This window comes from Onychomys torridus, chromosome 2 (genome assembly GCF_903995425.1).
Source record: "Onychomys torridus chromosome 2, mOncTor1.1, whole genome shotgun sequence".
In the NCBI taxonomy this organism is placed as follows: domain Eukaryota; kingdom Metazoa; phylum Chordata; class Mammalia; order Rodentia; family Cricetidae; genus Onychomys; species Onychomys torridus.
Window position 1 is genome coordinate 63718630 of NC_050444.1, and position 19729 is coordinate 63738358.

General features: G+C 49.5%; 2 protein-coding genes across 5 annotated transcripts; both read right to left on the reverse strand.

Moving 5' to 3' along the window:
- Nucleotides 1-1340: 1340 nt before the first annotated feature.
- Pigo (phosphatidylinositol glycan anchor biosynthesis class O) lies at nucleotides 1341-10039 on the reverse strand. 3 transcript variants are annotated; one of them, XM_036179366.1, is made up of 11 exons: nucleotides 10012-10039; nucleotides 8813-9324; nucleotides 7762-7905; nucleotides 7459-7582; nucleotides 6565-6724; nucleotides 5830-6009; nucleotides 4075-5596; nucleotides 3367-3573; nucleotides 2935-3152; nucleotides 2350-2420; nucleotides 1341-2197 (listed from the first exon to the last, which is right to left on the reverse strand). In XM_036179366.1, the coding sequence occupies exons 2-11, from the start codon at nucleotides 9321-9323 to the stop codon at nucleotides 2068-2070; spliced, it is 3267 nt and encodes a 1088-aa protein (XP_036035259.1). In that variant the 5' UTR covers nucleotide 9324; nucleotides 10012-10039; the 3' UTR covers nucleotides 1341-2067. The 3 variants fall into 3 exon arrangements, with proteins under 3 accessions (XP_036035259.1, XP_036035258.1, XP_036035260.1); XM_036179365.1 differs by having other exon boundaries at nucleotides 9415-10014; XM_036179367.1 differs by lacking the exons at nucleotides 1341-2197; nucleotides 2350-2420 and having other exon boundaries at nucleotides 3048-3156; nucleotides 9415-10014.
- A 5645-nt stretch (nucleotides 10040-15684) lies between these two features.
- Nucleotides 15685-19494, reverse strand: Stoml2 (stomatin like 2). Of its 2 annotated transcripts, none has more exons than XM_036178487.1 (10): nucleotides 19360-19494; nucleotides 19007-19144; nucleotides 18255-18354; nucleotides 17950-18008; nucleotides 17460-17561; nucleotides 17178-17312; nucleotides 16907-17051; nucleotides 16697-16776; nucleotides 16355-16483; nucleotides 15685-15955 (listed from the first exon to the last, which is right to left on the reverse strand). In XM_036178487.1, exons 1-10 carry the CDS (start codon nucleotides 19402-19404, stop codon nucleotides 15827-15829), a joined length of 1062 nt encoding a protein of 353 aa, XP_036034380.1. In that variant the 5' UTR covers nucleotides 19405-19494; the 3' UTR covers nucleotides 15685-15826. The 2 variants fall into 2 exon arrangements, with proteins under 2 accessions (XP_036034380.1, XP_036034381.1); XM_036178488.1 differs by lacking the exon at nucleotides 19360-19494 and adding an exon at nucleotides 19242-19344.
- Nucleotides 19495-19729: the final 235 nt, after the last annotated feature.

The window sequence follows — 19729 nt, forward strand, 5'->3', positions numbered from 1 at the left end:
GCTGTGGAGCCTGTCTTGGACTAGCTCTGAAGACCTGGCTGGCCTCAAACTCACAGAGATCCACCTGCCTCTGCCTCCCGAGTGCTGGGATTACAGGCATGCGCCACCACTGCCAGTCACGGCAGCTCATTTTTTTATTTATTTGTTTGTTTGTTTGTTTATACTATCAGCTTGATACAGTACAAATTCTTATCCTAATAGTGAAATATTTCACTGAGGCTTGCCCAGTGATTGAATAAAACCAAAACTTATTATAAGCCACAGTCATCCGAGGGTCCCCCTGCGATGTAGCCTCCCTGGACCTGTGGGTTGCAGTCTGATTGTTCTTTGCTTTATATCTACTATCCACTTTTTTTTTTTTTTTTTAGATTTATTTATTATGTATAGAGTGTTCTGTCTGCATGTATCCCTGCAGGCCAGAAGAGGGCACCAGATCTCATTACAGGTGGTTGTGAGCCACAATGTGGTGGCTGGCATTTGAACTCAGAACCTCTGGAAGAACAGCCAGTGCTTCTAACCTTTGAGCCATCTCTCCAGTCCACGGCAACTCTTATAAAGAAAACATTTAATGGGGTGGCTCACAGTTTGAGGTTCAGTCCACTGTCATCATGACAGGGAGCACGGCGCCATGCAGGCAGAGGTGGTGCTGGAGCTGAGAGCGCTCTGTCTTGCAGGCCACAGGAAGTCCACTGACTGTCACACTGAGGGAAGCTTGAGCAAAGGAGGCCTCAAAAGACCGCCTCCGACAAGGCCACACCTCCCACTAGTGCCACTCCCTTTAGGAGCCATTTTTTTTTCAAGCCATTGCAGCCACCTAGCTGTCCCAGTTTTGTTTGTTGTTTGTTTGTTTGTTTTGTTTTGTCTTGTCTTGTTTTTTGGTTTTTCCAGACAAGGTTTCTCTGTAGCTTTTGGAGCCTGTCCTGAACTAGCTCTGTAGACCAGGCTGGCCTTGAACTCACAGAGATCCGCCTGGCTCTGCCTCCCGAGTGCTGGGATTAAAGGCATGCGCCACCACTGCCCAGCCCTGTCCCAGTTTTAACATCTGTCCATCTGCCACACAACAGTCCATCTCCTCCTGATGGGAGGGAACACTTGAATGCAGTCCCAGTCCTTCTCTCCAGAGCCTCTTCTCAAGTCCACAAATGGACATTTTCAGGACAATCTCACACTTTAACTTGACATGTGAGTGGTGGGATAAGCAGAGGCACAGGATGGACATAAAAGAAAATCATTGGCTAGGCGTGGTGACACACACCTTTATTCTCAACACTGGCAAGCAGAGGCAGGTGGGTCTCGGTGAGTTTGAGGCCAGCCTAGTCTACTACGTATTGAGTTCCAAGCCAGCTACTGCTACATAGTGAGATTGTTTTTAAAAAAGAAAAAAGAAGCATTACATTCATTCCATTTTGGCTCTAAGTTGGGAATAATCAATAGGCAAGTAGATGTGACAAAGGCAGCACAGGCTGAAAAACTAGAGAGAGGCTTCCACAGTTGGGAAGGGGAAGGGTACCAGAGGAAGAGACAGTGCTGTTTAAGGCCTTGAACACAGAAGTCTGTGTGCTTCACGATCCTGCGCTTGTCTTCTCTGCTATCAGTTACAACACAGCATGACCCAACCAATCAACCAAGGAGGAAGGCAGGACCAGTGGGATGACCACACATTCGGGAAGAAGTCAGAGAACCCAGGCAGCTTCTTGCCAAGGAGTTCTTGGGTCCAGCAAGCCCCGCCTAAGATCACATATGTAATCGTACTTGGTGAGGAGACAGACTGACTTGGCTAGCTCCTCCACATCTTAGATACACACATTTACATTGCTATTTTATTCCACTTCGGTGACCGCCCCTGTAGTCCATCAGGTGCATCCAAACAAGGAGCTAGGGCTCAGGCTCCATGGTGATTCTGAATTATAAAACGATGAAGTCCTTCCTGGTAAGCAGCCTCTGGTTGTTACATGGTGGTAAGAGGTATGCCTGAGTCTCTCTTGCAGAATATCCAGCACTAGTATAGGCCAGGCCAGATGATCTCCAGGTCTCTCCATGGCCAGGTGTCAACATGCCGAGCCTGGGCTACCTCTGCTGAGCCAGAACTAATCTTTTGAACCAGGAACTCACAGCACCATCCACTCGCATCACCAAAGCTATGCCCAAGAGAAGTCCCACACTGCTCACAATGAAACCTAGGGCTTCAAAAATGAACCTGTGAAGAAAGATGGAGTATTTCAGGACATAGGTAATAAGTCTAATGCCTTTCCCTAAAGAGACAAAACCTTGTCGACTTGACCTAGGATAGCCATAGTTTCCTCAAAGTCTCTTCCTCCACATCACCTCTTCTCAAGCAAACCCACTTACTTGGGGGCAAACACCTTCCAGACCATGAGATGCCTTCGGAGGATGGACGCGGCCAAGGCACAGGCTAGAATCTAAGGGAAGAGAGGCGGGCACTTACTTTGGAGGAAGCAAGGCAGAGAAGGAAAGTAGTACATACCACTGGAAAACACCCTGGGTTGGGAGTTAGGAAACCCAATGCTTGTCCTGGTCCAACAACCACTGACTCATGTGAACTTGGGGAAGTCACTATCCATCTGTAATGCTGACATTCAGGCTTTGCCTTCTGTCAGAGGGAAACACCAGCAACCCATCTCTGCCTCTGATGGCAAAGAATCCTAGCCTTAACCACTGCTTTTCCAGTGTGTCTGAAATGCAGGGCCAGATCTACACAGCAGAGAAGAAATGGTCCAGGACTGGAATAAGAAAACCCAGCCCAGGTCTCAAATCTGCCATTGGAGGTCTGAATTTGAGCAATCACCTCACTCATCTGAACCTCCATCAAGGGTCTTTCCCAAGGTATCTGAAACTAAGAAAAGGTATAATAAAAGTGTAAGAAAAGAAATGAGGGGAAGGCCATCAGCTCTTCCATGTCTCCCCTGCACTCACCTGAACTCCAAGGACAAAGAGGTACTTGAGGCCCAGCTGCAACAGGGCTGCATTGAAGTGATGCGGAGCATCTCGGAGGCGCATCTCCATCAGTGGCTCCTCTTTCTCCTCCTCAGGCCTGACTCTGGCCTCAGCTTCACTCCCTGGAAGCTGCTGCCTCTTCCTTGGCCCTTGACTCTCACATAGGAAAGGCCAGAGCAGGAGCAGTGGGCAACCTACTGCCTCCGGAAGGACAGGGCTGGCGTCAAGGGAGGACCCTGGGACCAGGTCAACCTGGTCCCCAGCCACCCTAGTTGGCTCAGGCTGCAAAGAGCTTAGGGCCAAGGGGCTGCTAGGAGCCAGCATAACTGCCCCTTCCCTTCCAGATCCAAAGTTTTCCTTTCTTTCCACAAAGCTGGACCAACAGAAGTTAGGAGTAAAGCAAAGAGGTACCTGCAAAGAGGATGTGGGAGGCAAAGGTGTTAGCTCCCACTAGCAAAGCAGGCAACCAAGTAGAAGAGCCATGACCTTCTGGGAATCCCACGAAGGCCGCATGCCAATGGATGGCTGAAAAGACAGGCTGGTGGCCAGTGGAGTAGAAGGTCTGGGTGGCCAAGAGGGCCCACGCTGAGACCGCCTGCCACAGCACAGTAAAAGGACCTAGAAGAAAAGATATACTTCTTTACAGTGACATCTCGTGCCCCAACCTACAGCCTTCTCTTCTGGGACCATCCGCTCCTAGTACTTGAGCGAATTTTTGCACAGTCGTACACTACCCCCACCTTCTTTACAGCCAATACTGCTATTCTGATTGCCTCAGCGCTACAAGTTATAACACAAGACCACAGTGCTCCAGTTCTCTTTCTTTCTCACAAAGAGCTCACTATGCCATGATACACTCATACTGTAGCACTCTTGTAACTGAAAAATCAGGGAATGTGCTCAGACAGTGTTTCTCTACAAGGTGAGTCCTGAAGTCCCTATCTCTCTCTCATCTCCAAGGGCAGGGGCGAGGGTAGGGGGAGAGGACTAATATGGTGGTGGCAGATAAGGGAGGACCTCAGGAAGACTTTCCCAACTGCAGGGGACAAGAGACTGTATGTCAAAGTGAGAAACACCGGCCTCGAGACAAGATGCATCGGGGCTAAGGTCCGTGTTTACCAGTTGTGGTGACTGAGGTCCCCGCAGCAAGCAGATGCAGGAGGAGGAAGCTCTGCAGAAACAGGAGCAGGAACGCGAGGCTGACACGCTCGACGTGCAACAGTAGAAGCGGGAAGGCCAAGAGGACGAGGGCTGTGACCACAGCAGCTGAGTAGACACTTCCCAACTGATAGACAGTCACAGGACCCTGAGCTCTGGTCCTCTCTAGCCGGCCCTGGAACTCTTCCTGCATGTGGCGGTAGATTTGTGGGACCACATAATCTAGGTCAGCCTGAGAGGTAGGGGGACCTGAGAAGGGAGTGAGGATAGTCCTGGTCCTTGAAGGCCCGGCCCCAGCCTTCACCAGCACTGTCACGGGTCTCCAGAGCAGCAGCATGAGCCCCGAGGCGGCCAGCCCCACCACAGCCCGAGGCAGCACAGCTGACGCCCCAGCAACCAGGGCCCGGAGACGTGGGGGTGTTTCCTCTGCCCCCGATGCCAATGCCCAGTAGGCGGCCGTGCCTAGGGCCATGAGAGGCAACCCCCAGCGCACAAAGAGCACAGAAGGCTCGGGACTCTTGAGGTTACCATAGCGGCGAAGCCACAGGCGCACAACTACCAACAGAGCCACCAGTGCCCCGACACAAGCTCCGTACCACAAATTCTTGGCTCGACCGCCCACCATGGACGCCAAAGGACTCAGCCAGGGAGAGGAATGGCAAGCAGGCGTCTCTTCGGGGCAGCGGTGAAAAAGCCCAGCTAGCCTTGTACATAAAAGCAACCCAAATCCAAGCCTCAGGGCATAGGTGCCAGTGTGCCGTGGGGGGCCCGCTGGGGCGGAAGAGCCGAGGCGGGGGAGCGTGAGCAGTTTGGGTGGCAGAAGCTGGCCCTCCCAGTGAAGATGGGCAACCATGAACAGGATGAGAGAGCCCAGAAGGAAGGGAGTGGCCCTGGCCTCAGCAACAACAAAACTATCAGAGAAGAAGGTGGCCAAGCGAAGGAGCAGGAGCAATAGGAGAGGTGGAGGGACAGGAAGTAGGGGTGCCAGGAGCCTGGGGGACCCCCGGCTAACCCAAGCTTTCCACAGAAAAGGAAGGAGAGAACCTGCTGCAGCTACAGCTCCGAGAACCACCGAATCCACCTCTGCCCCTGTGGTGACCAAGAGTCCAGCATAGAGTGTGGCCCAAGTTAGGCCCCAGGCTACAGGTGTTAGCAGCAGCGGGCGGAAGAGAAAGCCTGGGGATACTGCCCACTGGGATGCAAGCAGGCAGAGAAAGCAGGCAGCAGCCAAGAGAGCAGCACCCCCTGCCATTCGGACCAGAGAGAAACGGGCCCAAGACTGGATGCACAGGGCCCGAGCTCCCCGCAGGAACTGCTGCAACTCAGCCATCAAAGTCTTCAGGGATGCCTCCGCCTCCTGGGCATTCTGCAGAAGCTGCTGGTAGCTAGCAGAGGTCTTGGAGAAGAGCTTCTGCAGCCGATGAAGCTCTTTGGCGTGGAGATCCTGAGTAGCAGCTGAGTAAGCCTGAAGAAATCGGGACACCTGGCAGGAAAGGTCAGACAAACAGAAACAGGTCAGAGAGAGAAACCGGGGCAGAGGTAAGGCCAGATGTTATGCAAAGAGGAACCTGGACACGAGGGCTCAAATTCTGTCCAGGATGGGAGAAGAGAGGGTACCGGGAGAAGGGCGTGGCCATGCTATGGCGGGGAAGTGAAGACTGTCCAATGGGGTGGTCCTTGTGCTTACTCCCACACAGGTCTAGTCCTCTTACCTACCTGCTGGGCATTGACATGGAGAGCTGAGAGCTGGGCTAGAGCAGAGGTGTGAGGGTAGGAGTCACTGCCGCCTGAGAATAGCTCGGCCATCACTTCCCCGATGTTCCCAAATGGGATGGGCAGGCCTAGCAACAGTGCCAGTGTGGGCACAAGGCTGACTTGAGGAATAACCTCTGGCTCCTAGAAGGAAAGGAAGAACCGTTATCAGTGTATTCACCAGGTTAAGAATGTGGGGAGGGGGTGGGGATTTAGCTCAGTGGTAGAGCGCTTGCCAAGGCCCTGGGTTCCATCCTCACCCCCCCACCCCCCAAAAAAAAGAATGGGGGAAGGGGGCGTCCAGAGAGACAGTTCAGTGGGTGAGAGCATTTGCTGCATACACATAAGCACCTGAGTTTGGATCACAGAATCCATGTAGAGAGCTGGCACGACCACACAGGCCTGTAACCTAGTGCCATGGTGGGCCATTCTGGCCACCAGGATAATTCCAAGTTCAGTGAGAGACCCTCTTTCAGTAGGATAAGGTGGAGAGTCATAGAGCAGAACTCCCAACGTCCTCTGGCCTCCTTGCACACATGAGTGTGCATACCAGCACACACAGTGCACACATACCACATACATCCATCTCACACACGCGCACGCGCGCACACACACACTAAGTGAGAGTGGAGCCAGATCACGTTTTGGGTAGCCTAAAATAGAGGGATGACAGTGTGGGGAGACCGGAAGAGGCCTCACCTCTGGTGGGGCACTAGGGAAGAGGGCTGTGCGGCTGTACAGGAACAGTGCAGCAGAGACCTCCAGTTCACTGTCCCCTCCATGGTCCCCATTCACGGTCATCCCATGGTCACCAGCTACCACCAGCAGTGTGTCATTCTCCAGACGGTCCATGAGTCCCCTGAGGGCCAAGAAATGTGTCAGGGGGAAGAGAGAGAAAGAAAGATTCTTCTCAGGGGCCCATTCACCCCCACCACTGATTTCCATTAACGGGCCCAAACCTCTGTCAAAAAGATACCTCTTCAGGCATAACCATGCAGCCTAGAGCTGCACACCAAGTTATTCAAAATGAATGGTGCCCCTAGGTTTTGGGGAAGAGGCCCATATAAAATAATTCAGAGCCAGGGCATGGTAGTGCATGCCTTTAATCCCAGCACTTGGAAGCAGCCAGACGCAGGTGGATCTCTGTGAGTTTGTGTCCAGCCTGGTCTGGTTTATATTGCAAGTTCCAGGTCAGCCAGAGTTACATATTGAAATACTTTCTTTCTTTCTTTTTTTTTTTTTTTTTAAAGATTTATTTATTTATTATGTATACAGTGTTCTGCCTACATGTATGCTTGCAGGCCAGAAGAGGGCACCAGATCTCATTACAGATGGTTGTGAGCCACCATGTGGATGCTGGGAATTGAACTCAGGACCTCTGGAAGAACAGCCAGTGCTCTTAACCGCTGAGCCATCTCTCCAGCCCACGAAACACTTTCAAAATACATACATACATAAACATATGTACGTACGTAGATTTCATCCAGAAAAGAGGCTCCAAATAAGGGGTTTTTGGTTTTTTTCCTCATAGAATCCTATGTTCTGAGATTCTCAAACATAAACCCATTCCCCCAGCCAGTATCCCACACTCACTGGATCACCTGGTCCATCTGGCTAAGTTTCTTGGCCATTTCAGGGTGGTGAGGCCCATGCTTGTGACCACAATGATCCACACCCAGGAAGTGGGCAATCAGCACGTCCCATGCACCACTGTCCACTGTGGAGGGGAGAACACTGAGCACAGGGCAGCAGAGCCTACTCCTCACCCCAAGCCAGGCCTTGACATTCCTCTATGCCCAGGGATCCACCCACAGGCTCTGCCACACCCACAACCTGTAGACACTCTCTCCGACTCCTAGGGTGGGCAGGCACTCCGTGCTCTTTCCCCATGCTCACTGGTAGGGTAGAGATGTTCTAGGATGCCATTGTCCACTGTGTGGAGGTCTCTGACGTTGAAGGACGAGAAGAAGAAGGCTTGGGAAAAAGCTCCAGGGAAAAGGTCTTTCCAGGTATCATCTCCCATGAAAACTACACGCCTACCTGTAGAGACAAGAGGGGAAGCAGAGCAAATCTTGTTCACGTGAGAACCAGAGCAGGGGATATTATGACAGACATCTCTAAAAAAACCCAACACAGAGCAAGTGAGACATCTCTATGGGTCAAAGTGCTTGCCACCAAGCCTGACAGCTTGATTTCAATACTCAGAACCCATATAGTGGAAAAGGAGAAAATCAACTTCTAAAGTTGTACTCTTAATTCCACACGTGTACCATGGCATGTGCACTCACACATATACACTGTGTGTGTGTGTGTGTGTGTGTGTGTGTGTGTGTATACACATATCCAATAGGAATCTCAACCACACATCCCCAAGTATAGGAATTCATTCAGCATCCCCTAAAATTCCCCATTAAGCTTTCTCTGATAACCACATCCCCTCTAGACCTGTCACTTCCATTTCTACAAAATGATCCACTATTCCTTGGTCTCTAGGCTATCTGCTGATATGTATGTTTGTTTGTTTTGAGACAGGTCTCACTATATAGACCAGGCTAATCTGGAACTCAGAGATCCTCTTGCCTCTGCCTCCTGAGTGCCGGGATTAAAGGCGTGCACCACGCTCTGCCCTTGGCCTACTTTTTTTCATAAGCAGTCAGTGAACACAACTTGGATACTTCAACTCTTTTTTCTATACTTGCAACCCAAAACACCTGTCTTCCTTCATTTCTTCCTTAATTGGAGCTCCCAAGAGTTGAACATTTTGTGCACATCAGAAGCTTCATCAAGGATAAAAATCTCTTGAGCTTTCCACAAGCAAGGTCCCATCTACTTCTACTCCCCAGTTTCCCTACACCATAGTCAAACACAGACCTGGGTACCCTATGTCCTGGCCCTGTAACTTCTGAAGGCCCAGGTACACCTGGCTTCCAAAGGAGTCCATACTGACCTGCACTGGTGAGCTGCTTAATGAGATTATCTTCCACTATAGCGTGGCTGGCAAAGTTACTGCCAGCATCAATAAAGGTAGGCAGAGAGCCAGTGGTGAGAGCCTTGAGACGCTGCATGGTGGTCGTGGGGGGATCCACCTGAGATCGGTATAGCCGGGCATGGTGGGGTTGAATCTCTAGGATCCTCTGCAAAGAGCCTAATTTTCCCAGAAAAGGCACGGAGACAGGAGGTTCCCCAGGTACATGTGAGCGCTGGGGCTGGGCAAAGTCAAACCGCAGAGCATCTATCAGCACCAACACAAGCCTGGAGAACCGAGAAGGCATCCAGCAAGCCCCAGGCTTTCCTTGGCTCCCCCATGGCAAGGAACCAGGGCCTGGGGGCTCTTGGCAGCTGCTTTGGTTGGTGAGCTCCAAACGGGTGAGAAGGAAGCCACTGGTGAAGAGTGCAATGCCGGCGTAGAAAAGAAAACAGACCCAGGCTAAGAAGAGGAGCACAGGGACCTTCTGCATCCTGGAAGAGAAGAGGAAAATTTTCGTTGTGGTGCAAAAAAAAGATTGGACATTTTGGCCCTCAAAACAATGCCCAATAACAACCACTTACTGCTATAAAACTTCAGGATGTAAACAACTCATAGCCAACTCATTCCAGCTGTTTCTACAAGTTATACCACCTGAGGGAGAGATGCTGCAACTCTGGATCTCACCCTGGAGCCCACGCTACATCTACTGATTCAGGCTCTGGACGTGAGCACAGCAACCTGTGCATATACAAGCATGCTGTCAAACCACAGCCTAGAAGGATGACTATTCCAAATGGTAGATAGATTGTTCTCCGTCAGTTCATTTCAATGACTATCTCAACATTCCTAGGCTGACAATAGGTAAGAGCCGCACGGAAAATCGGAGAGAGTAAACGGCGCCGCCTGGCGGGGACCGAGGAGACGAGGGGGAGGAGTCAAGCTCCGCTTCCGGGCGGCCAGGATCAACAGAAAACCAGAGGAACGGCGTCCCCAGGAACCCGTATAGATCCCGTTGAGCTGAGCTGGGATCCAGGAGTCCCAGCGGCTCTGTCTCCTCCGGTGGGAACCCGGCCAGCACGTGGGCATGCTCACTCCGATGCTGGGCACCCTGGCAGCAAGCTGAGGCACCTGTGCAAGGGGTGACGGTAATAGAGGGTTCTCGGGAGACCTTGGCTCACCTGGATCCGCGCCCGGAAGTGCAGCGGCGGTGCCTGCAGCCTGACACCACAGAGGTGTGCACGTCTGACAGAGCGCCCTACCAGGAGCTTCGTCGCCACCTGCCGGCACCAGGGTGGAAGTTCGACAAGGAACTTAGGGCTGGCAAGTTTGCTGGGTGATTCGGTGGAGGCAAGGCACTAATCTAAGAGTTGGGAGGACGACCGGATGTGTACATAAACATGAAAGAAAAAAGGTTCAGGGATCACTGTTTGTCTTTTTAAATATGCGTTTGTTTTATGTGTATGTGTGTTTTGTGTACCTGAGTGTATTTGTGTAGCAAATGCATTTAGTGCTGCAATTGCTCTTAACCACTAAGCCATCTGGCAGATCCACTGTCCATGTTTTGACACGAGGTCTATTATGTAGCTCTAACTGTCCTGGAACTTGCTATGTAGACCAGTCTGGCCTCAAACTTCAGAGATCCACCTGCCTCTGCCTCCTGAGTGCTGGGGCTAAAGGCGTGGGCCACCACACCTGGCCTTCACTGTCCATTTTTTATTAGAACTAAAACCATGGCTTCTGGAGTCAAATTTGACTAGAACCTTTCCTCTGTCAGCTGTTCATCACTGGGCATGGTCATCCGTAAAATAACACTGGGCTGGGGAGATGGCTAAGCAACTAAAGTGCTTGCTGCATAATCATAAAGACTACAGTTTGAATTCCCAGAAACCCAATGCTGGGTGAGCATGTGTTCCAGTAATCCAGTCCCAACAGGGTATTGCCAGATTGTGTACAGATCTGAGTTTGATTACCAGATCCTACATCAATGAGTAAGGTGGAAAAAAGATGGAGGATTATTCCTGCCCCTTCTCTCTCTCTCTCTCTCTCTCTCTCTCTCTCTCTCTCTCTCACACACACACACACACACACACACACACACACACACACACACACACACGGATACATACATATGAGACATGGAAAAGGAAAAAAACTTTTTCTCCGCTGATTCCAGTTGATAGCATTCACCATTGCTCTCAAAACTGTTAGCTGAATCTTAAATATACATTAATAGGGGCTGGAAAGATGGCTCAATGGTTAAGATCACTTGTTTTTGCAGAGGACCTGGGTTCAATTTCCAGCACCCACAGGAAGGCTCAAAACCATACACAATTCCAGTTCCAAGAGACCCAAAGCCCTCTTCTGATCCTCAAAGGCTCTAGGCACATGTATGGTACTATACATACATGTGAACCAAAAAACTCATCACATAACAAAATTTAATTAATAGAAATTAAGTAATGCAATTTAAAGATGAACAATGGGCCTCCAGACATTTCTCTAAAAAGGATACACATAGCCAATAAACACATGGAAAGATTCTCAACATCATTAGCTATCTGGGAGGTGCTAGAATTAGCACTTGAAATGTATTAGTTTGGACTAGATGTAGCTCAGCAGTACAGTGCTTGACTGGCGTCTCTGGGTTCAATCCCTAGCACACCAAAGCAAACAGCTGGAATGGTAGCTCATGCTTATAATCCCAGGACTCAGGGCGGAGGGTTGCCACAAGCTCAAGGCCAGCCAGTGCCAACACAGAGAAAGGAAGATGATTACAAGTATTAGCAAGGATGTGCAGAAGCTGGAACTTCCACACAGGTGGGGACTGTAAGATGGCACAGCAATGTTGGAAAGCAGCTTCTCAAAAGGTTTAGCTGCTCTATTGCCCAGAAATTCCACGCCTACATGCTGGGGATGTCTTTCTGTATGCTGTGAAATGTGTTGCTCTGATTGGCCAGTAGCCAGGCAGGAAGTATAGTATAGGCAGGATAAGCAGAGAGGAGGATTCTGGGAAGTGGAAGGCTGAGTCAGGAGATGCCAGCTGCTGCCATGAGAAGCAAGATGTAAAGTACCAGTAAACCACAAGCCACGTGGCAACGTATAGATGAATAGAAATGGGTTAATTTAAGACATAAGAACTAGATAGCAAGAAACCTGCCACAGCGATGCAGTTTATAAGTAATATAAGTCTCTCTGTGTTTACTTGGATCTGAGCAGCTGCAGGAGACGGGTGAACACAGGAAAACTCCAGCTACACCTACATAGATACCCAGGTGTGATGCATAATGTTAACTGTCAACTTGACAGACTCTAAAACCACCTGGGAGATGGGCTTCTGGACATGCCTACTGTAGGGGTTATCTTGGTTATGTTAGTTGAGGTGGGAAGACATGTCCACTGTGGATGGCACCATCCCTTAGGCAGGGGGCCTGAACAGAGTAAGAGTGAGCTGAGTGATGGTAAGCATTCAGAGAATGCCTACTGCCATTGTTCTCTTCTGATTACAGGTGTAATGTGGCCAGCTGCTTCAAGCTTTTCTGAAAGTTTATTTTTAGTTATGTGTATTTGTGTGTGAGTACGTGCATGTGAGTGCAGGTGCATTATGGAGGTTGAAGTGTTGGGATTCTGATGGAGTTGGAGTTATATAAGGTTGCAGTTTTTCTGATGTGGATGCTAGGAAATGAACTCTGGTCTTCTCCAAGAGCAGCACATGCTCTTTGCTCTCTCTCTCCCTCTCTTTGTTTTTAAATTTAATTTTATGTGCACTGGTGTGAGGGTGTCAGGTCCCCTGGAACTGGAGTTACAGACAGCTATGAGCTGCCATGTGAGTGCTGGGAATTGAACCCAGGTCCTCTGGAAGAGCAACTGGTCTCTTAACCACCGAGCCATCTCTCCAGTTCATACTGCTGCGACTCCCCTACCATGATGGACTGTAATTTGAAACTGTTTGCTAAATAAACTTTCTCCTTTAGATGTTTTTGCCAGAGCATTTTATCACAGTGACAAAAGAGGAACTAACACACCAAGATAAATTAAAACATGTCTTTAAAAATACATCTAAAGGGGCTGGAGAGATGGCTCAACAGTTAAGAGCACAGGCTGTTCTTCCAGAGGTCCCGAGTTCAATTCCCAGCACCCACATGGTGGCTCACAACCATCCGTAATGAGATCTGATGCCCTCTTCTGGCCTGCAGTCATACATGCAGGCAGAGCATTGTATGTAAGTAAATAAAATTTTAAAAATACATCTAAATAAAAACCTATATGTGCCAGGTGGTGGTGGGAAACACCCTTAATCCCAGCACTAGGGAGGCTGAAGCAAGTAGCTTTCTGAGTTTGAGGTCAGGCTGGTCTACAGAGCGAGTTCTAGGACAGCCAGGGCTACACAGAGAAACTGTCTTCAAATTTAAAAAAAAAAAAAAAAAACTATATATAAACATCCAAATTAGCATCTGGAATTACCTAAAGATAAAAACTCAAATTTCTATTAGTGAATGGATAAACAAAACCTGGTGTTTGCATGCAATAATGTGCGTAGGGAGGGAAAAAAAATGTTCTAAATTTGTGCTTACACATAGTCTGTAAATACGTTAAAATTTACTGGAATTATTATTATTATTATTGTTATTATTGGTTTTTCGAAACAGGGTTTCTCTGTGTAGCTTTGGAGCCTTTCCTGGAACTCACTCTGTAGCCCAGGCTGGCCTCAAACTCACAGAGATCCACCTGTCCTTGCCTCTGGAGTGCTGGGATTAAAGGTGAGATTTATTGTTTTAATTTTACATTTAAAATGAGAAAGTTAAGCCGGGCAGTGGTGGCGCACCCACGCCTTTAAGCCCAGCACTTGGGAGGCAGAGCCGGGTGGATCTCTGTGAGTTCGAGGCCAGCCTGGTCTACAGAGCGAGTTCCTGGGACAGCCAGGGCTACACAGAGAAACCCTGTCTCAAAAACAAACAAACCAACAAAAAAAGCCAAACAAATGAAATGAGAAATAGGTGATGGAGGTGCAGCTCAGCTGACAGAGTGCTTGCCTAGCATGTATAAAACCCTGGTTAGATCTCCAGCACTCCACAGAACCTGGCATAGCTGCCTACATCTGCAATATTAGCCCTGAGAGACAGAAGCAGGAGGAATAGACATTCAAGGTCATCCTAGCTAGTTTGGGGCCAGCCTGGGATACATAAAACACTTTCTCAAAATCAGTAAGTAGCTAACTAAAAACACCCTACATAAAATGGGTAAGTTGGCTGAGGATGGCAGCACATACCTATATTAGCACCACAAGAACAAGACCAGCCTGGGCTACAGAGAGCCGATCTCCAGAAACAATAAAATGGGTAATTTGTATAGTATGTGAGTTGGATCTCAGTAAGAAAACCACTCAACTTTCTTTTGGTTCCTTAGTAAATATGGGGCACCTCTCTACATGAGCCCTACAAATTTACGTAGTTCTTTCTTTCCCCTTAAATACATCCAGTTGCTACTTCTTTGCTTCTGTTAACTATCCCAGCCACAGTTCCTTGGCTCATGTTTCTAAGCCAGATATGCCCTGCCTCTCAGCATTTACAAACTCCTGACACCTTCATTTCCAGATCACCAAACGGGTCTCTTTTCCTCCCTTCATATCCAAGCTCTGGTCTAATTTTCATCAGTCTCCTGGAACTCAAGCTAACTTATGTTAGCTTTTTTTATCAGAGCACCATGACTTAAAAATAATGTTATTCAGGAAGTGGTGATGGTGTCATGGGCCTATGAGGTTGCTGGACTAAAGTCTATCATATTGTGCAAACAGGGAAATTGTATACTATGTGAATTATCTGTCAATAAAGTTCTTATAAAGTAAAAAAATGTTATTGTGCCAGGTAGTGGTGATGCACGCCTTTAATCCCAGCACTCGGAAAGCAGGGGCAGGTGGATCTCTGAGTTCGAGACCAGCCTGGTCCACAGAGCAAGATCCAGGACAGGCACCAAAACTACACAGAGAAACCCTATCTCCAAAAACAAAAACAACAACAACAAAATGTTATTGTGTGTGTGTGTGTGCGCGCACATGCGCGCGCCACGGCATGCATGTGGAAGTTAGAGAAGACCTCTGTGAAACTGGTTCTTTCCTTCCACCCTTTACGTGGTTCCAGGATCTAACTCAGGTCATTTGGCTTGCACAGCACGAGGGTGTACCCACTGATCCTCCTCAGCCCCATTATGACTTCCTATCACTGTCTGCTTGCTTGTATTCTACCTGACTTTGTATTCCGTGGAAGCAGACGCCACTGGTCAATTTGGTTACTGCCGCTCTGTCTCACTAAGTACTTCAAGCAACCTAGCCTTGAACTCACAATCCTGCTGCTTCAGCCTACCAAGTGCCGGGATTTTAGGTATGTATCACCATGGCCATCCCTTAACTTGTAAACCCAGGTTGGTATCTTAACATTCTACCTGGTCCACAGTAGATATTAAATGGTTTTGAATGAACGAGATACACCCTCAGCCCTTCTAGATCTCCAAAGTACCATTCTGCAAAGGTAGTCCTCTTTTCCCATGTTTCCCCAAATACCTGCACCACTTTGTGTGTGTGTGTGTGTGTGTGTGTGTGTGTGTGTGTGTGTGTGTGTGTGCGCGCGCGCATGCAGGGGTGGGCAACAATGCTCTCCAGCTGCCAGTTTAATGGACGCATGCTTTATACCTCTATAGTGCGGGTTTCCCTTGAAGACAGGATGATTTCATGTCACGTGAAGTTCATTCTTATCATGGAGAATCTGCTCTCCAGACCTACCTGGACTGGAAGGTGGGAGTGGACATCCAAAGAAAACAGGGGTGATTTTTCTAACTTCACCCCTAATCAAAGAGGACAGTTTCCAATTTGCCACTGATAAGTTTATTACATGATTATTAAGTTCAAATAAAAAAATAAAAACTAAAATTTTGGCAGGGAGGCTAGAGCCAGAATCTGAGAGTACTGTTCCCTGCCCCAAGACTTCCCAGCCAAGCATCTCCTTAACTGAGCTTGACTCTACCCAGTTCTTCAAGACTTGCATCTGCACCCTGGACATCTCTGCTGTTTTCGCTGGAGTTCTGGGCTCCTGGCACTGGGGTCTTGGTGAGAGCCCCATATACACCCATGGCCTGAGGGGAGAGAGAGAGAGCACCGTAAGGACACCGCAGAAGCTCTATCCCAAACTACTAAAAGGGACTACTCAACTCCTCTGGTTCTTTCATTTCCCCCCTCTTTCTTTCTGAGACAAAGTTGCATTATGGAGCCTAGATAGGTCTCTAACTTGTGAAATTCCTGCATCTCCTCCTGGGTGCTGATATTGCAGGCATGCACCATCACACCCAGCCCCTTGGTTTTTCTTGTTCCTTCAAGTCTTCTAAGCTTTGCACTCAATGATAAGAATCCTACAGCCCATCACAACAGGGTGACTCAGAACACTGACATAGGTCTCTACAGGAGCAAGTGGAAATTCTTCATTCTTCGCCAAGCCTGACATTGTTATTGTATGCTTGTCCTCAAAGAGCTCTAACCTGAGCCACCATACTCGTGACGTCGCTGGGATTGGAGGGCAGGAGGACTGTGTTGGAGTCCTTGGCAAGCTTGGAGAATGCGCTGACATATTGCTCAGCCACTGTCAGGGAAGCTGCCGCATCTCCGTTCTACGGGCACGAGGGATAAAATCCAAGGTCACAGGTTTGGGGAGAGAAGAGAAAGGTCAGGTTCCTGCGAAAGGGGCATATCAATCATAATACAAAGCTCATGTCATCTGCCTTAATGAAGCCCACAATGTCAGGAACTCCCCTTAAGGGTAGATGAGCGCAGCCCTTCTGTCGTCTATTCCTGTCCCTCATTCCCACCCACCAGCCTCTCACATGTTGAGTCAAAGCCGAAGCCAGGATTCGAATTGCTTCCGCTTTAGCCTTGGCCTTGGCCAGAACTGCACTGGCCTCTCCTGGAAGGAAAAAAAAAAGACAGTTTGACCCATGAAATCAGAGTACCCCAAAGCTCCTGCTCCGGCACTTACCTTTAAGACCCATGCTGTCTGTGTTCCTCCCTTATCCTCTATGCCACTCACTGCTCACCTGCTGCCTGATTTATCTGCTCAGCCTTTTCTGCTTCTGAGGCCAGAATCTGGGCCTGTTTCTTCCCCTCTGCCACATTGATAGCTGACTCTCGTGTCCCTTCAGACTCTAGGACTGTGGCCCGTTTCCGCCGCTCTGCCTCTACCTGGAAGCCCCAACGACCCCATCAAGAAGCAGCCAGGGGAAACTCTAACCAGGACTTACAACTGTATCTACCACAACAGGGGATTCTAGTCCCATTGGGATTAGAGTACCAAATCCAGTTCCCCACCTGCATCTGCATAGACTCTTTCACTCGGGGTGGCACATGGATATCTTTGATCTCATAACGCAGGCAGCGGATTCCCCAGTAGTCAGCAGCCTGGTTGATGGCATCCACAATGTTGGCATTCAGGGATTCCCGCTCCTAGAGAAAGATAAATGTGAGCAGCATAAGTCAGTGCATCAACCAGGAGCCTAAACTGAGAAGATCCTGGGGTTAATCTTGAGCTCCAGAAAAGATCTGACAGGGCAAGGAATGTGCCCGCAAGCCCTAAGGCCCAGATCTGCTTACTCGAAAAACTTTGTCCAGAGAGAGTTTGCCAAGCTCTGATCTCATAGTCGTCTGTGCTAGCTGGGTGACAGCATACTCAGGGTCTTCCACACCATAACTTGCCTGAAAGAGGAGGTTATAGGGTAAGAAATGAAGACACAAGATTTTAATGAGGGGCTATTCAGAAGGCTGGATAAAGCAAGGGGCAGAGTTGGGGATTTAGCTCAGTGGTAGAGTGCTTGCCTAGCAAGTGTAAGGCCCTGGGTTCGGTCCTCAACTCTGGCTAAAAAAAGGCATGCGCCATCAACGCTGGGCTGAGACTTCTTATTACCGGGCGGTAGTTGCGCACACATGTAATCCCAGCATTCAGGAGGCAGAGGCAGAGGCAGGTGGATCTCTGTGAGTTCGAGGCCAGCCTGGTCTACAGAGCTAGTCCAGGCAGGCTCCCAAGCTACACAGAGAAACCCTGTCTCGAAAAACAAAAACAAAAACAAAAGCCAGGGGCAGATACCTTATAAGGGTCCATAATACGCAGGTAAAGGACTCCATCTATTTGCAGAGTTACATTATCTGCAGAAGCAAAAGAAAGAGAAAAGGAAAGTGGTCCCAACAAGCTCTTTTTTTCCTTTTTCTTTTTTTTTTTTTTTTCATTTTTCTTTATTATGAAATTTTCTACTCACTCCACATGCTATCCACAGGCCCCCCTCTCCTTCCTCCTCCCACCCCCTAAAGCTCTTTTTTTCCCCACAAGTTCTGGATCCATAGCAACCACATCCTAATATGCTTCGTGCATCCCTATCTCTCTGGGTCTCTCACCAAGGGTCACAGCCGACTGCTCAGGCACATTGATGACAATTTCCTTGAGACTCTGCACATATCGGATTCGGTCTAACACAGGGATGAGGACATTCAAGCCCTGGGAAAAGAAGTCATGGATTCTGAGAAAAGTGGGGGCGATAAGCTGGAATTCTAGCTAAGTCTGCAGAAAGCAGAAAGTCATGGATGGGCCATACCCAGGGAAGTGATAGCTCCTACCAAGACACGTCCTCAAAGGCCGAGGTGTCATTGATAGGGAAACCTAAGAGCAGAAGAATGAAAGACTAGGCTTCTGGATGTCAACAGAATGGGAGCCAGCAAGAACAGCCATCTTTAGCCGAGCGGTGGTGGCGCACACTTTTAATCCCAGCACTCAGGAGACAGAGACATGTGGATCTCGGTGAGTTCGAGGCCAGCCTGGTCTACCGAGCGAGATCCAGGAAAGGCACAAAGCTACACAGAGAAATACTGTCTCGAAAAAAAAAAGAATAGCCATCTTTGGGCAGACAGGTGGAGCAGAGAGGATGGGTGGTTCTAAGAATGCAGCCTGTGGAATACTAGAGTAATAAGAAAAGCAGCGAAACACGCATGTGATGGTCAGGAGACTGGGCTCCGCCAGAACCGGTCCCTGCTAGGCATGGTCCCAGTAGTCAAGGGGCAAAAGTGCAGACAGGCCCCGGGAAATCCCACTCCCACATGAGTAAGAGATCGGATCACTTGGCTGGCGGGAGGTGGACAAAAGAGGTTCTCACAGGTTCCAGGATCCGGTGGAATCGGCCCATTCGCTCCACCACCCAGGCCTCCTGCTGCGGCACAAACAGTAACACCGTGTTCCGGGGCAGTCCGGAGGAGGCGCGGCGCGGAGCTCGGCCAGAAGCCTGCACAGAGCCCTGAAGAAAGAGGAGAGTCGACTGAGGACGCGGCGCCGAACCCTATCTCTATTCGGAAGGCATCTCCCCAAATCACGATCCCCGGAGAATGACTCACGTGGGGACCATGACCTCTGACCCCAGTCCTTCCCCAAAGTTGGAATCCCGCTCCTTCCCAGCTGAGGACCCAGGTGATCTCTGTCCCGGGCCTCTGAAGAAGGTTGCTTCGTTCTCACCCTCAGCAAAAGGGCTCCAGTGCCCCGCGCGGCGCGCGCCAGCATTTCCCGCAGCCTCAGTGACCTCCGGAACCAACGAGAGGTGGAGCAGAGCGGCCTCCCCTGAAGCCTAAACCCGAGCCCTTCCTCCTGAAGTTCCACTCCGCCCGACGTACTTCCGGCGTCTCTTTCCACTTTTTGCCCTGGTCCGTCCCGCCCCCTTCCCCCCCAACCATCGCCGTACTTGGCAGAGCGTACGTCAAAACGTTCCCTGGGAAACGTAGAGTTTGAAGAGAGAGACCGGGGCTGCAGGTTTGTTCTGGTTCTCAAGAACCAAGAAGTTCCTGGGTATTGTAGTCGAAATTGAGGCAATATTCTGTCTGCAAGTGGT

Excerpts from the sequence above, each read along its gene's own strand:
- Stoml2 (XM_036178487.1), bottom strand. The coding sequence starts at position 19,404 with ATGCTGGCGCGCGCCGCGCGGGGCACTGGAGCCCTTTTGCTGAGG. Across the intron at positions 18,009-18,254 it reads GCAGTCGGCTGTGACCCTTG|ATAATGTAACTCTGCAAATA; the intron begins GTGAGAGACCCA and ends TTGCTTCTGCAG. Across the intron at positions 17,562-17,949 it reads GTATTATGGACCCTTATAAG|GCAAGTTATGGTGTGGAAGA; the intron begins GTATCTGCCCCT and ends CTCCTCTTTCAG.
- Pigo (XM_036179366.1), bottom strand. The coding sequence starts at position 9,323 with ATGCAGAAGGTCCCTGTGCTCCTCTTCTTAGCCTGGGTCTGTTTTCTT. Across the intron at positions 6,010-6,564 it reads TCCCTAGTGCCCCACCAGAG|GAGCCAGAGGTTATTCCTCA; the intron begins GTGAGGCCTCTT and ends CTTTCCTTCTAG. Across the intron at positions 2,198-2,349 it reads TGGAAGGTGTTTGCCCCCAA|GTTCATTTTTGAAGCCCTAG; the intron begins GTAAGTGGGTTT and ends CTTTCTTCACAG.